Source organism: Astyanax mexicanus, chromosome 4, assembly GCF_023375975.1.
Source record: "Astyanax mexicanus isolate ESR-SI-001 chromosome 4, AstMex3_surface, whole genome shotgun sequence".
Taxonomy (NCBI): Eukaryota; Metazoa; Chordata; class Actinopteri; order Characiformes; family Acestrorhamphidae; genus Astyanax; species Astyanax mexicanus.
Genome location: NC_064411.1, coordinates 58,585,549 through 58,600,860, shown reverse-complemented (window position 1 = coordinate 58,600,860; position 15,312 = coordinate 58,585,549). Strand labels below are relative to the sequence as shown.

Here is a 15,312-nt window from a genome sequence, read left to right as displayed (position 1 = left end):
GGAGTTCTGGCTGGAGTTCTGCAGCAGGAGGAGGAGCTTAGACTGTATTGCCAACACAGCAATATATATATATAATATATATATATATATGTATATATATATATATATATATATATATATATATATATATATATATATATATATATATATATTTACAGCTCTGGAAACAAATGAAGAGATCACTTCAGTTTCTGAACCAGTTTCTCTGATTTTGCTATTTATAGGTTTATGTTTGAGTAAAATGAACATTGTTGTTTTATTCTATAAACTACAGACAACATTTCTCCCAAATTACAAATAAAAATATTCTCATTTAGAGCATTTATTTACAGAAAATGAGAAATGACTGAAATAACAAAAAAGATGCAGAGCTTTCAGACCTCAAATAATGCAAAGAAAACAAGTTCATATTCATAAAGTTTTAAGAGTTCAGAAATAATCAATATTTGGTGGAATAACCCTGGTTGGTTTTTAATCACAGTTTTTAATTTCATGCATCTTGGCATCATGTTCTCCTCCACCAGTCTTACACACTGCTTTTGGATAACTTTATGCTGCTTTACTCCTGGTGTAAAAATTCAAGCAGTTCAGTTTGGTGGTTTGATGGTTTGTGATCATAGAACTTCCTAAAACTCAGAACCGAGGGCAGAACTGGGCTCTGAGAGTCTCTCTGGGTTCTGGAGCTGAGGGATCAGTTCAGATTTTAATCAGTCAGTATTTCAGCAGCTTCAGCAGGTTAAACCCAAACCGCAGAGTACAGCTCCTCTCAGACTGCACTCAGAACAGGAAGAGGAAGCAGCGTCAGACCAGATACACAGGGCGAATCTTCAGCTCTTAAACTGCAGCATCATTAATCTGGGTGAGCGCTGAGATTAAAACCACACAGCAGGACGTACTGTTCTCAGAGCAGCAGCTCGCAGAGTTTAACATCACTTTCATCTGCGATAAAATACGACAAACTGTTACTAAACTCACTGTAGTCTCTGCATTCAGATCTGAGGAATAAAACTAGGTATAATGTAAACACTCCAGATAAGGGACAAGACAACACTCATACTCTCTGTACATCATTTTACTATACCTTTAAACATATTCTCAGTGTTTAAATCACACATTTAGAGCTTCTTCTGTTTCTGGAGTGATGGAGAAAAAAGCAGAGAGCGAGTTACTGAGAGCTGCAGACAGGGTTGCCAAGTTCAGCAAAAATCCCTGTGCCCAAAATCTGTGTAAAACCCTAAACCCATCTGTAAGACTCTCAAACTAACCGATATAGAAGGTTTTCACAGTTGTTCACAACACAGCACATTTTTAATTTTTTACTCTTTTTAGTTTGTAATTAAGGCTCTTTGCAGCCAAAATAAATATAAAAGTAGCACATAAATACATCTAAAGACTATCAAATGAGCCCAGTCTCGCAGGAAAATTCAACAGTGCAATACGAAGGGAATATTAGAACTAAAAGAAGTAAATCTCAGTTTGTAGCTGCGCTGTTTGGCTTGTAAGCGCTGCATCGTTGCTAGCTTACGGTAACGGTACTCATAGAACACCTCTCAGCCAATCACATTGCAGGGTCGGAACTAACTGTATGTGTGTGTGTGTGTGTGTGTGTGTAGGGGTGAAGTCACAGTGCCCCCCGCAGGTGTGGAGCTGCAGTAGCTCTGTGGGTGGAGGCGGGGTGGGCAGTGACTCTGAGAGCGCCGGGGGCAGCAGTGAGACCCGCTCTGTAGACTCACCTACAGCCAGCCCAGGTAAACATATTATACATATATACATACATATATAACTCACCTACTGCCAGCCCAGGTAAACATATATACATATATATACATACATATATAACTCACCTACTGCCAGCTTAGGTAAACATATATACATATATATACATACATATATAACTCACCTACTGCCAGCCCAGGTAAACATATTATACATATATATATACATACATATATAACTCACCTACTGCCAGCCCAGGTAAACATATTATACATATATACATACATATATAACTCACCTACTGCCAGCCCAGGTAAACATATATACATATATAACTCACCTACTGCCAGCCCAGGTAAACATATTATACATATATACACACATATATACATATATAACTCACCTACTGCCAGCCCAGGTAAACATATTATACATATATACATACATATATAACTCACCTACAGCCAGCCCAGGTAAACATATTATACATATATATACATACATATATAACTCACCTACTGCCAGCTCAGGTAAACATATATACATATATATACATACATATATAACTCACCTACTGCCAGCCCAGGTAAACATATATACATATATATACATACATATATAACTCACCTACTGCCAGCCCAGGTAAACATATTATACATATATACACACATATATACATATATAACTCACCTACTGCCAGCCCAGGTAAATATATTATACCCATATATACACACACATATATACATATATAACTCACCTACTGCCAGCCCAGGAAAACATATTATACCCATATATACACGCATAGATACATATATAACTCACCTACTGCCAGCCCAGGTAAATATATTATACATATATATATACACACACATATATACATATATAACTCACCTACAGCCAACCCAGGAAAACATATTATACCCATATGTACACGCATATATACATATATAACTCACCTACTGCCAGCCCAGGTAAATATATTATACCCATATATATACACACACATATATACATATATATAACTCATCTACTGCCAGCCCAGGAAAACATATTATACATATATACACACATACAGTGCCTTGCAAAAGTATTCACCCCCTTGGATTATTTTCCTATTTTACTACATTACAACCTGTATGTATTTTTTTTATCTGAATTGAATGTGATGCATCTGCACAAAATAGTCTACGTTTTAGAAGTGAAATGAGAAAAAATATATATGTATATAAAGAAAATATGAAAATAAAAAACTGAAAATTGGCATGTGCATATGTATTCACCCCCTTTGTTATTAAGCCCCTAAAAAGTTCTGGTGCAACCAATTACCTTCAGAAGTCACATGCTTAGTGAAATGAAGTCCACCTGTGTGCAATCTAAGTGTCACATGATCTGTCAGTATATACACACCTTTTCTGAAAGGCCCCAGAGGCTGCAACACCATTAAGCTAACCAAACAACACCATGAAGACCAAGGAGCTCTCCAAGCAAGTCAGGGATAAAGTTGTAGAGAAGTATAAGTCAGGGTTGGGTTATAAAAATATATCCAAATCTCTGATGATCCCCCAGAGCACCATCAAATCCATCATCATCAAATGGAAAGAACATGGTACCACAACAAACCTGCCAAGAGAGGGCCGCCCACCAAAACTCTCAGCCCGGTCAAGGAGGGCATTAATCAGAGAGGCAGCACAGAGACCAAAGGTAACCCTGAAGGAGCTGCAGAGTTCCCAAGCAGAGACTGGAGTATCTGTTCATATAACCACAATAAGCCGTACACTCCATAGAGTTGGGCTTTATGGAAGAGTGGCCAGAAAAAAACCTTTACTTACAGGCAAAAATAGGAAGGCTCGTTTCGAGTTTGCAAAAATGCATGTGGGAGACTCCCAAACTGTATGGAGGAAGGTACTGTGGTCAGATGAGACCAAAATTGAACTTTTTGGCCACCAAGGAAAACGCTATGTCTGGCGCAAACCCAACACATCTCATCACCCCAAGAACACCATCCCCACAGAGAAACATGGTGGTGGAAGCATCATGCTGTGGGGATGTTTTTCAGCAGCAGGGACTGGAAAACTGGTCCGAGTCGAGGGGAAGATGGATGGTGCTAAATACAGGGATATTCTTGAGCAAAACCTGTTTACGTCTGTCAGTGATTTGAGACTAGGGCGGAGATTTACCTTCCAACAGGACAATGACCCAAAGCATACTGCTAAAGCAACACTTGAGTGGTTCAAGAGGAAACGTGTAAACATATTGGACTGGCCTAGTCAAAGCCCAGACCTTAATCCAATTGAGAATCTGTGGTCAGACTTGAAGATTGCTGTTCACCAACGGAAACCATCTAACTTGAAGGAGCTGGAGCAGTTTTGCCATGAGGAATGGGCAAAAATTCCAGTGGCAAGATGTGGCAAGCTCATAGAGACTTATCCAAAGAGACTTGCAGCTGTAATTGCTGCAAAAGGTGGCTCTACAAAGTACTGAATTATGGGGGTGAATAGTTATGCACACTGATGTTTTCAGTTATTTTGTCCTATTTGTTGTTTGCTTCACAATAAAAAAAATGTTAAATGTTGAAAGTTGTAGGCATGGTCTGTAAATTAAATGATGCAGACCCTCAAATATTCCCTTTGAATTCCAGGTTGTGAGGTAACAAAATGTGAAAAATGTAAAGGGGGGTGAATACTTTTGCAAGGCACTGTATATACGTATATAGCTCATCTACAGCCAGCCCAGGTAAACATATTATACCCATATATACACGCATATATACATATATAACTCACCTACTGCCAGCCCAGGTAAATATATTATACCCATATATACACGCATATATACATATATAACTCACCAACTGCCAGCCCAGGAAAATATATTATACCCATATATACACACACACATATATACATATATAACTCACCAACTGCCAGCCCAGGTAAATATATTATACCCATATATACACGCATATATACATATATAACTCACCAACTGCCAGCCCAGGAAAATATATTATACCCATATATACACACATATATACATATATAACTCACCAACTGCCAGCCCAGGAAAATATATTATACCAATATATACACACATATATACATATATAACTCACCAACTGCCAGCCCAGGAAAATATATTATACCCATATATACACACACACATATATACATATATAACTCACCTACAGCCAGCCCAGGTAAACATATTATACATATATATATACACACACATATATAACACCTATCGAACACTTTATTAATACACCTACAGCCAGCCCAGGTAATCACATATATCTTTAGTAGACATATTAAATATACATATATTTTTGTTTTGTTATTGTAATATAAAATATATAATGATGTGTAGGTGATTTTAAACGCCGGCTGCCCAGAACCCCCTCTACAGGCACCATGTCCTCCGCTGATGATCTGGATGAGAGAGAACCTCCTTCACCCATAGACAACGGTGGGTACTCGTGGGGGAGACAGCACCTGTACATTAAAGTGATAGTTTATATTCATATATCGGACAGCGGGGGTAACATTGTACACACTCTAGTGTTGAAGCTCGAGTTCTATCTGCATTGTGCTTTTCTTGGTTATTGATTGATACATATATATCTATAGTAAGAAAAGTGTATGTTTATATATTATATATGTTTGATTTCTGTAAATCAGTTCCGTTACTGTAGATTAGTAAGTGGAGTGTATTTACAGTGCAGCAGAGCGTTAGCGGCGTATAAATAGTGTATAAATATCAGTGTGTAAAGAGCTGCTGAAACACAGGAAGTGTTGCACTCTGGCTCTGCACCAACATCAACACTGAACCCGAGAGTGAAAACACTACAGATCCTACAGCACAGGGGGGGTTCAGTACTCACCAGTAACACACCTCACACTCATACAGAGAGCACCAGAGTATCGGCTTCACCACGGTTTACCTCACTTTCACTTCTGCCTCGACTGGTCTAGACTCTCAGCTAGAGATCTGTTTGAGACTGCTTTTAAAAACCCTTATTTTAGTCCCATTACCGCCCGTTTCCACTTCTCTTAGTCTAGTTACCACCTGCATCTGATTGTTTTAGTCCCGGTACCCCCTGTTCCGTTCTGTTTCAGTCTCGTTTCTGGTCAACTGCGCTTGTTTAATCCTATTACCACCTGCTCCAGCTTTAGTCCCATTTTTGCCCGTCCCACCTGTTTCAGTCCTGTTACCACTTGTTTTAGTCCCTTTACCACCTGCTTCCGCTTGTTTTAGTCCCATTGCTGCTTGTTTTAGTCCTGTCATCTCCCACTCCAGCTTGCTTTAGCCCCATTACAGCTTGTTTTAGTTTTCCGTTCCCACTTGTTTTTGCCTCGTTACCGCCCGTTTCCGCTTATCTTAGTTGCATTACCACCCGATTCCCGCTTGTTTTAGTCCCGTTACCTCCCGCTCCCGCTTGTTTTAGTCCTGTTACCTCCCGCTCCCGCTTGTTTTAGTCCTGTTACAGCCCGCTCCCGCTTGTTTTAGTCCTGTTACCCCCAAAATGCAGTCAAAATGTTCAGTCAAATAGAGTTCTCAGTCCGCATCAGCTGATTCATTGTTCGGTTGGTTAATAATGTGAAACTCTGTATTTGGACGTGCTAAATGAACACGTTGTATCTCCTGCAGGTCTGGGAGAGATGATGACGGAGACGACGAGTTCCCCCGGACCGTTCCGGAACACTCAGATGTCCAAAGCGGCTCAAACACACAAACTGAGGAAACTCCGCGCCCCGTCCAAGTGCCGAGAGTGCGACAGCCTGGTGGTGTTTCACGGAGCCGAGTGTGAGGAGGTACAGCCCACAGCAGATTAGCCCCGCCCCTTTCTGTCTATAGCAGTTTCGTCCCACCCATTGGCTGTGTATTGTTACTGTAATTGTTAATGTGTTTGTGTGTGTATAATGTGTGTGTGCAGTGCTCGGTGGCGGTACATAAGAAGTGTTTGGAGACGTTGGCGATTCAGTGCGGTCATAAGAAGCTTCAGGGTCGGCTGCAGCTGTTCGGGATCGATTTCGCTCAGGCGGCGAAGAACAGCCCGGACGGGATTCCCTTCATCATCAAGAAGTGCACCTCCGAGATCGAGAGCCGCGCTCTCAGCATCAAGGTTCGGATCGATCGATTTATTGATTGATTGATTAAAGAGGTGGAGGGCAGGTTTAACTGTAAATGTTCTGAATGTTCAGGGTATTTACCGTGTTAACGGAGCGAAGTCCCGGGTGGAGAAGCTCTGCCAGGCGTTTGAGAACGGGAAGGACCTGGTGGAGCTGTCCGACCTTTACCCTCACGACATCAGCAACGTCCTCAAACTCTACCTGAGACAGGTGAGCTCTGGGTTATAGAGCAGGACACACTGCGCTTCCTTAAAGTGTTTAAAATAAAAATTATAATTCTAATAATAACTGTGTTTGTTTTGCAGCTGCCGGAGCCGCTGATCCTGTACCGATATTATAACGAGTTCATCGGCCTGGCGAAGGAAGCACAGGCCATACTGGTAGAGGAGGCGGAGTCTGCACGGAACCGGCCCCTGGAGGAGGAGCCAAGCCTCAGCATGGAGCTGAATAGAACAGTCTTTAAAATACGAGACCTCCTCCGGCAGCTGCCACTCGCACACTACAGAACCCTGCACTTCCTCATCACTCACCTGCACAGGTACGCACAGGTGCTTTACCTGCAGCGCAGGCTAATACCCCGCCCATTAGCATGTAGCTAACCGTGTGTGTAACTGTGTGTAGAGTGACGGAGTGTGCGGAGGAGAATAAAATGACGGCGAGTAATCTGGGGATTATCTTCGGGCCGACGCTGATAAAGCCGCGGCAGACGGAGGCGGAGGTGTCGCTGTCGTCGCTGGTGGATTACCCGTACCAGGCTCTGATGGTGGAGATCTTCATAACCCACCTCGCCACCATCTTCGACGCTCCGCTACGCCCCGTATCTCCACTAAACGCCCCGACGCCCACCGACTCCCCAGTACCCCGTCCCCGCGACAAAGACCGGCTCAGCCGACACTCACGATCCCTGCTGGACATCAAAGAGGTTAGATACCAGGAAACGTGACCAAACACTCGTATCTCACAGTAGATATAGTAAATATTCAACTATAATGTTTCTATGAAATAATTTACACAAGTCTGTACCCTGCTGATTGTCATCCTCTGGATAACCTGTGAAGTTTTAGTGGTTGTTAGTTATTTTGCCCAATGCTAGATGATTCGTAAGTGTTTAACAAGTAGATAATTCAAAATAATGGTAAAATATTGTTCTGCAGTGAACTTTAAAGGAGAGAAAGTTTATATATATATATACTGCATTGTGGATGTTTAGCTCAGTGATTTATACATTAATCTTTTTTCGATATTAATTTGTTTGTTTTATTTCAGCAGGCCTCTAAAGTGTATAAGAGACACTCCTCGGTTATCCCCTCCACGCTCTCGCTGGACGAAGTGAAGGAGCTGAAACCCGGAGACTCGAAACCAGGAAAAGAGGAAACAACCGGTCAGTTCTGATCAATTTCTCCTGATAATCAATTTAAAAATACGACTAAATTAAAAATGATAAAGATAGCCACAATAAAAATAAGATATATTTGTGTACTAGCAAATCATTGTTAACTCTTTTTAACTCCCTAGCAACAACATAGCAGCCACTTAGCAACCACCATCCAACCATCCATTCCACCATCTGAGATAATATCATATAACACCTTAGCAACCACCTTTGAATTTGTATAAAAATCAGTACAGAAGTTCTGTTTTTATCTAGTTTGTTATTATTGGTTATGATAATGATTACTATTGTATTTGAATCTGTATCTTTCTAAACTCCGCCTCCGTCTCTGTGTTCTGCAGCAGTGGACTGTACTGACTGTCTGAACGGCGTCGGCTCAGCGGCAGAGGTGCAGAGATCCACGCTGGTTTTTGGCAAGCCCGGTGTCACCAGCATAACCAGCGGCCCGGTGCAGCTCCGCACTCAGCGCTCTCGCACCACCTCTCGACCAATCAGCATGCCCGTGGACCGGCTCCTGAATGAGAGGAACCAACAGAACTCTGCAGAACGGGAAAACGTTCCCGCCGCCATCCAGGAGGTTACGGAGCCGGAGAAGCCGGAAAACCGCTACAAGAGCCCGTTCATTCACACCCACACGCTGCGGCGCACCTGGGACCGGCAGTACCGGCACTACGGCGTCACCCCCCGCACCGCCATGATAGTCGCCAACCTGCCTGTGTCTGACGGAACCGATAAAACCAAACCTGCCGCCGGAGCTGAGCCGGCTTCCGGTTCTGGCAGTGGTCCTGCTTTACCGAAGAATAACCCGCATACGGTCCCCATCCGAACCTTCAGGTCGTCCTGGAGGGACGCCAGTTCCGGTCAGAGCGGGGAGGGTCCGATTACCTTCAGACAACCGAGGATGCTCCAACCCCCGCCGGGAACTTTCTACAAACCACCATCGGCGCCGCGCTCCAAGCCTCCGGACCTAGAACTGCAGACTGTTACCGCATCCTCTACTTCGACATCTGTTACCATAGCAACAACAATTGCCAAACCTCCAGTTGCGGAAACGAGGACAGTCACCGCATCATCGCCTGTTACCACATCAACAGTTGTCACAATGGTTTCATTGACGATGGGTGCACCAGTGGCCACGCTGACTGTTTCTACGACAACACCTACAGCCGTAACCAAACCCACTGTTACAAAAGTGTTGCGGTCCATGTCGGAGGACGGTCGGTCTGAGACTCGCTCCTCCGGATTTGATACGATCAGTTTACCGACTCTTTCTCCCCCAATGTCTCCGTCCTCCACCCCCGAGGACCTGAGCCCCACCGAGGCCAAGCCCGTGTACCAGAGACAGCGCGGCAGTCGCCGCATCGTCCCCAGCGAGACGGAGCGCCGGGAAGCTCACTTTGTGTAAAGTGCTACCGTGGCTATAGGCTTCGTCCCACGTTACAGTCACCGGCCTCCTAACATCGCTACCACAGCGTTAGCACACCAGCCACAGGCGTCGTCCAATGACGTAACTTCACAGAGTTAGCATGCCGGCTATTTGCCGCGTCCCACATCTCTACCGTGGCATTATGGTGCCAGCTACCGACCACCATCTTTATCACTACCGACATCCCTACTACAGTGTTAGCACAACGTCTACGTACCATGTCCTGCAATTCTACCATATTCTTACCATCGCTATCACACCATTAGCACACTGCTACAGTGTTGCTAGCAGGCTAGCTACGAGCCTTCTGACACTGCTACACTGTTGCTAACAGGCGTCACAAAGTCACAAACCCCAGCATTAGCATGTAGACTATGGGCCTTGTCTTAAATTGCTACTACTTTTATTAGCATGCCCGCTAAAGGCCTTGTGCTACATCGCTACTACAGTGTTAGCACTCTGGCTACAGGCTTCATACCCCGTTATTCTCGCCACATTAGCACGCCTCGGCTAACAAATCAGATGCTCTGTACGTCTTAAACAAACATCACGTTAGCTTTCCGTCCAAAACCGTATCCGAGTGGAAAATCCGATCTGTTTCTTTGAATCCACAAAAATTTGCCCGGTTCCGCCTCCAGCAGTTTTTAGTCCCGCCCACTAATGCTCAGGTTATACTGAGTGTATTAGAGCATATAGCAGACGCCTAAACCTCCTAAACTCCGCCCCCACAGGAAGTTATAATACATGGTTTTATCTCCTGCTGTTCAATTTTAAATTTTTAAATAATTATCATTTTAAAAACGAAAAATTATTGTTCTGTAAAATGTTGTGAATGCAGGCACCAAGTGTCGCTATTTAAGCCCCGCCCACAGACACCACATTCGTCCAGATGTTGTAATTAATGAATATATGTGTATGTATATTTGTAAAAACCTTTTTCTACTGCAATACTGTTACAACAAAAATGTGTTTAAGAAAACGTTTTAAAGTTAAAACTAAAAAATCCTAAATAAGTTTTTAGTTTTTTTTGCTGCTTTTCTCTGGAATCTCTGATACATTAAACAATAAATCCACATCCAGATCCTGACTGATCTGTGACGCACACTGTTGCATTCATTATGATGTCGGACATGATGGAATATGCATTAAATATATATTTCTAAAATCTCATTTTTAAAAATTTAATTCTACCTGGAAGAATAAATAATGTATATAAATATTTGTAACACAAGTAATAAATACCAAACGTTTATAAAGTGCATCAGTATGCAGAAATAGAGAGCCAAGTTTGACTTGTTTTTATAGTAAATATTTTAAAAAGTGAATTTTTCAATTGTCCAATGAAAAACAAGTACCTCCTTTTTGTAGATTTTTAGTTTTCTACATAATTTGAACATACAAACTCCATTACACTGCATTACAATTTCCTAATGAATGGACCAATAAAAACTCTTCAGAATTATCTGAAATTAACTAATTTTACTTTGACTTCTATAGAAAGTTAAGAAGATTTTAGGCCATGTTTTAGTGATAAAAATACTGTCTGTTTAAAACTGTATAATATATATAAAAATATATAAAACAAATTCGGTCTGTAATAATTCGACACAGTTTGAGCTGTAATTTCTCGGTCCATAACATTTGAAATATATAAATATATATATTGAATATATGTGTGTATGATGATGTGTGAGGATATGTTGCACAGTAAACAGCTGTTTATAGGAAATCTGTACAGTGAAATTAAACCTGTATATTATGAATTTTATTACAGTGTATTTTTATAATGCACTTAAAATTCTAATGAGTGGAAATGTGATGAATATTCATGTTGTATTTACATATTTACAGTAAACCTGCTTGCTGCGGGAGAGAGTTACTGTTTAATTTCTGTTTTTATTTTACAGAAACTGTTTTTAAAGAGGAAGTGTGTTAATTTTATTGTAATGATTATACTGGTTATACTGGTGATGCTCCTGAGGAAGAACACTGTTCAGATTAAATCTTATTATATAACCTCACTCATAGTGTGTAGTGTTTGTCTATAGTGTGTGTTTGGTACAGAGTGTGTATAGTTAGGGTGTGTGTTTGCAGTGCAGCATGTGTATAATATATGTGTGCAGTATATTGTATAGTGTGTGAGTGTGCAGTATAGTTTATAGTATTTGCGGTACAGTGTGTATATGCAGTGTGTGGCACAGCGTGTGTGTTTGGCAGAGTGTGTGTTTGGTAGAACGTATGTGGTTGTTACAGCGAGGGTGTGTGTTTGGTATAGTGTGTGTGTGTGGGGAAGGTGGGGGGTGGTACAATGTGTATAATGTTTGTGTGTGTGTGGGACAGGTTGGGTGTGTGAGGTATAGTGTGTGTGAGGTATAGTGTGTGTGAGGTATAGTGTGTTTTGTATAGTGTGTGTTTTGTATAGTGTGTGTGTGTGTGTGTGGTATAGTGTGTGTGTGTGTGTGTGTGTGTGGTATAGTGTGTGTGTGTGTGTGTGTGGTATAGTGTGTGTGTGTGTGTGTGGTACAGTGTGTGTGTGGTACAGTGTGTGTGTGTGGTACAGTGTGTGCGTGTGGTACAGTGTGTGCGTGTGGTACAGTGTGTGTGTGGTACAGTGTGTGTGTGGTACAGTGTGTGTGTGTGGTATAGTGTGTGTATGTGGTATAGTGTGTGTGTGTGTGGTATAGTGTGTGTGGGTATAGTGTTAGTGTGTGTGTCTGCGTGTGTGTGTGTGGTATAGTGTGTGTGTGTGTGTGTGTGTGGTATAGTGTGTGTGTGTGGTATAGTGTGTGTGTGTGTGGTATAGTGTGTGTGTGTGTGGTATAGTTAGTGTGTGTGTGGTATAGTTAGTGTGTGTGTGTGGTATAGTTAGTGTGTGTGTGGTACAGTGTGTGTGTGGTATAGTGTGTGTGTGTGTGGTATAGTGTGTGTGGTATAGTGTGTGTGTGTGTGTGGTATAGTGTGTGTGTGTGTGGTATAGTGTGTGTGTGTATGTGCTAGTGTGTGTGTGTGGTATAGTGTGTGTGGTATAGTGTGTGTGTGTGTGTGGTATAGTGTGTGTGTGGTACAGTGTGTGTGTGGTACAGTGTGTGTGTGGTACAGTGTGTGTGTGGTATAGTGTGTGTGTGTGTGGTATAGTGTGTGTGTGTGTGTGTGGTACAGTGTGTGTGTGGTACAGTGTGTGTGTGTGGTACAGTGTGTGCGTGTGGTACAGTGTGCGTGTGGTACAGTGTGTGTGTGGTACAGTGTGTGTGTGGTACAGTGTGTGTGTGTGGTATAGTGTGTGTGTGTGGTATAGTGTGTGTGTATATGGTATAGTGTGTGTGGTATAGTGTGTGTGGTATAGTGTGTGTGGTATAGTGTGTGTGTATGTGGTATAGTGTGTGTATGTGGTATAGTGTGTGTGTGTGTGTGTGTGTGGTATAGTGTGTGTGTGTGTGGTATAGTGTGTGTGTGTGTGGTATAGTGTGTGTGTGTGTGGTATAGTGTGTGTGTGTATGTGGTAGTGTGTGTGTGTGGTATAGTGTGTGTGTGTGTGTGTGGTATAGTGTGTGTGTGTGTGTGTGGTATAGTGTGTGTGTGTGTGGTATAGTGTGTGTGTGTGTGTGTGGTATAGTGTGTGTGTGTGTGTGTGGTATAGTGTGTGTGTGTGTGTGGTATAGTGTGTGTGTGTGGTATAGTGTGTGTGTGTGGTATAGTGTGTGTGTGTGGTATAGTGTGTGTGTGTGTGGTACAGTGTGTGTGTGGTACAGTGTGTGTGTGGTATAGTGTGTGTGTGTGTGTGTGTTACAGTGTGTGTGTGGTACAGTGTGTGTGTATGTGGTATAGTGTGTGTATGTGGTATAGTGTGTGTGTGTGTGTGTGTGTGGTATAGTGTGTGTGTGTGGTATAGTGTGTGTGTGTGTGGTATAGTGTGTGTGTGTGGTATAGTGTGTGTGTGGTATAGTGTGTGTGTATATGGTATAGTGTGTGTGTGGTATAGTGTGTGTGTGTGGTAGTGTGTGTATGTGGTATAGTGTGTGTGTGTGGTATAGTGTGTGTGTATATGGTATAGTGTGTGTGTGGTATAGTGTGTGTGTATATGGTATAGTGTGTGTGTGGTATAGTGTGTGTGTGTGGTAGTGTGTGTGTATGTGGTATAGTGTGTGTGTGTGGTATAGTGTGTGTGTGTGTGTGTCTGTGTGTGTGTGTGTGGTATAGTGTGTGTGGGTATAGTGTTAGTGTGTGTGTCTGTGTGTGTGTGTGGTATAGTGTGTGTGTGTGTGTGGTATAGTGTGTGTGTGTGTGGTATAGTGTGTGTGGTACAGTGTGTGTGTGGTACAGTGTGTGCGTGGTACAGTGTGTGCTTGGTATAGTGTGTGTGTGTGTATATGGTATAGTGTGTGTGTGGTATAGTGTGTGTGTGTGTGTGGTATAGTGTGTGTGTGGTATAGTGTGTGTGTGTGTGTGTGGTATAGTGTGTGTGGTATAGTGTGTGTGGTATAGTGTGTGTGTGTGGTATAGTGTGTGTGTGTGTGGTATAGTGTGTGTGGGGCAGGTGGGGGTGTGTGTGTATAGTGTGTGTTTGGTATAGTGTGTGTGTGTGTGGTACAGTGTGTGTGTGTATGTGGTAGTGTGTGTGTGTGGTACAGTGTGTGTGTATGTGGTATAGTGTGTGTGGGGCAGGTGGGGGGGTGTGTGTATAGTGTGTGTGGTATAGTGTGTGTGTGTGTGTGTGGTACAGTGTGTGTGTGGTATAGTGTGTGGGTATAGTGTTAGTGTGTGTGTGTGTGTGGTACAGTGTGTGTGTGGTATAGTGTGTGTGTATGTGGTAGTGTGTGTGTGTGGTATAGTGTGTGTGTGTGTGTGGTATAGTGTGTGTGGGGCAGGTGGGGGTGTGTGTGTATAGTGTGTGTTTGGTATAGTGTTAGTGTGTGTGTGTGTGCGGTAGTGTGTGTGCGTGTGGTACAGTGTGTGTGTGGTATAGTGTGTGTGTATGTGGTAGTGTGTGTGTGGTATAGTGTGTGTGTATGTGGTATAGTGTGTGTGTGGTACAGTGTGTGTGTGGTATAGTGTGTGTGGGTATAGTGTTAGTGTGTGTGTGCGGTAGTGTGTGTGTGTGGTACAGTGTGTGGTACAGTGTGTGTGTGTGTGGTATAGTGTGTATGTGGTGTATGTGGGGCAGGTGGGGGGGTGTGTGTATAGTGTGTGTTTGGTATAGTGTTAGTGTGTGTGTGCGGTAGTGTGTGTGTGGTATAGTGTGTGTGGGGCAGGTGGGAGGTAGTGTGTATAGTGTGTTTGGTATAGTGTTAGTGTGTGTGTGTGTGTGTGTGTGGTACAGTGTGTGTGTGTGGTATACTGTGTGTGTGTGTGGTATAGTGTGTGTGTGTGTGTGGTATAGTGTGTGTGTGTGTGTGTGTGGTATAGTGTGTGTGTGTGGTATAGTGTGTGTGTGTGGTATAGTGTGTGTGGGGCAGGTGGGGTGTGTGTGTGTATAGTGTGTGTTTGGTATAGTGTTAGTGTGTGTGTGTGCGGTAGTGTGTGTGTGTGTTGTACAGTGTGTGTGTGGTATAGTGTGTGTATGTGGTAGTGTGTGTGTGTGTGTGGTAGTGTGTGTGGTATAGTGTGTGTGTGTGTGTGTGGTATAGTGTGTGATACACACACCCCCCCAC

At 42.8% G+C, this 15,312-nt stretch overlaps 1 protein-coding gene across 5 annotated transcripts in view; it reads left to right on the top strand.

The window, feature by feature from the left end:
* The window catches only part of arhgap29b (Rho GTPase activating protein 29b), a 46,417-nt gene extending 34,732 nt beyond the window's left edge, over positions 1-11,685 (top strand). For 4 of the 5 annotated variants that reach the window (XM_049476739.1, XM_049476738.1, XM_049476742.1 and 1 more), the window contains 9 exons: positions 1,614-1,748; positions 5,083-5,181; positions 6,364-6,527; positions 6,650-6,838; positions 6,918-7,055; positions 7,151-7,383; positions 7,467-7,767; positions 8,112-8,226; positions 8,580-11,685. In XM_049476739.1, coding sequence (XP_049332696.1) covers positions 1,614-1,748; positions 5,083-5,181; positions 6,364-6,527; positions 6,650-6,838; positions 6,918-7,055; positions 7,151-7,383; positions 7,467-7,767; positions 8,112-8,226; positions 8,580-9,643 — 2,438 coding nt within the window. In that variant the 3' untranslated portion in view covers positions 9,644-11,685. The remainder of the gene's footprint in view (positions 1-1,613; positions 1,749-5,082; positions 5,182-6,363; positions 6,528-6,649; positions 6,839-6,917; positions 7,056-7,150; positions 7,384-7,466; positions 7,768-8,111; positions 8,227-8,579) is intronic. The other variant, XM_049476740.1, reaches the window with a different exon arrangement.
* The last annotated feature ends 3,627 nt before the right edge of the window (positions 11,686-15,312 follow it).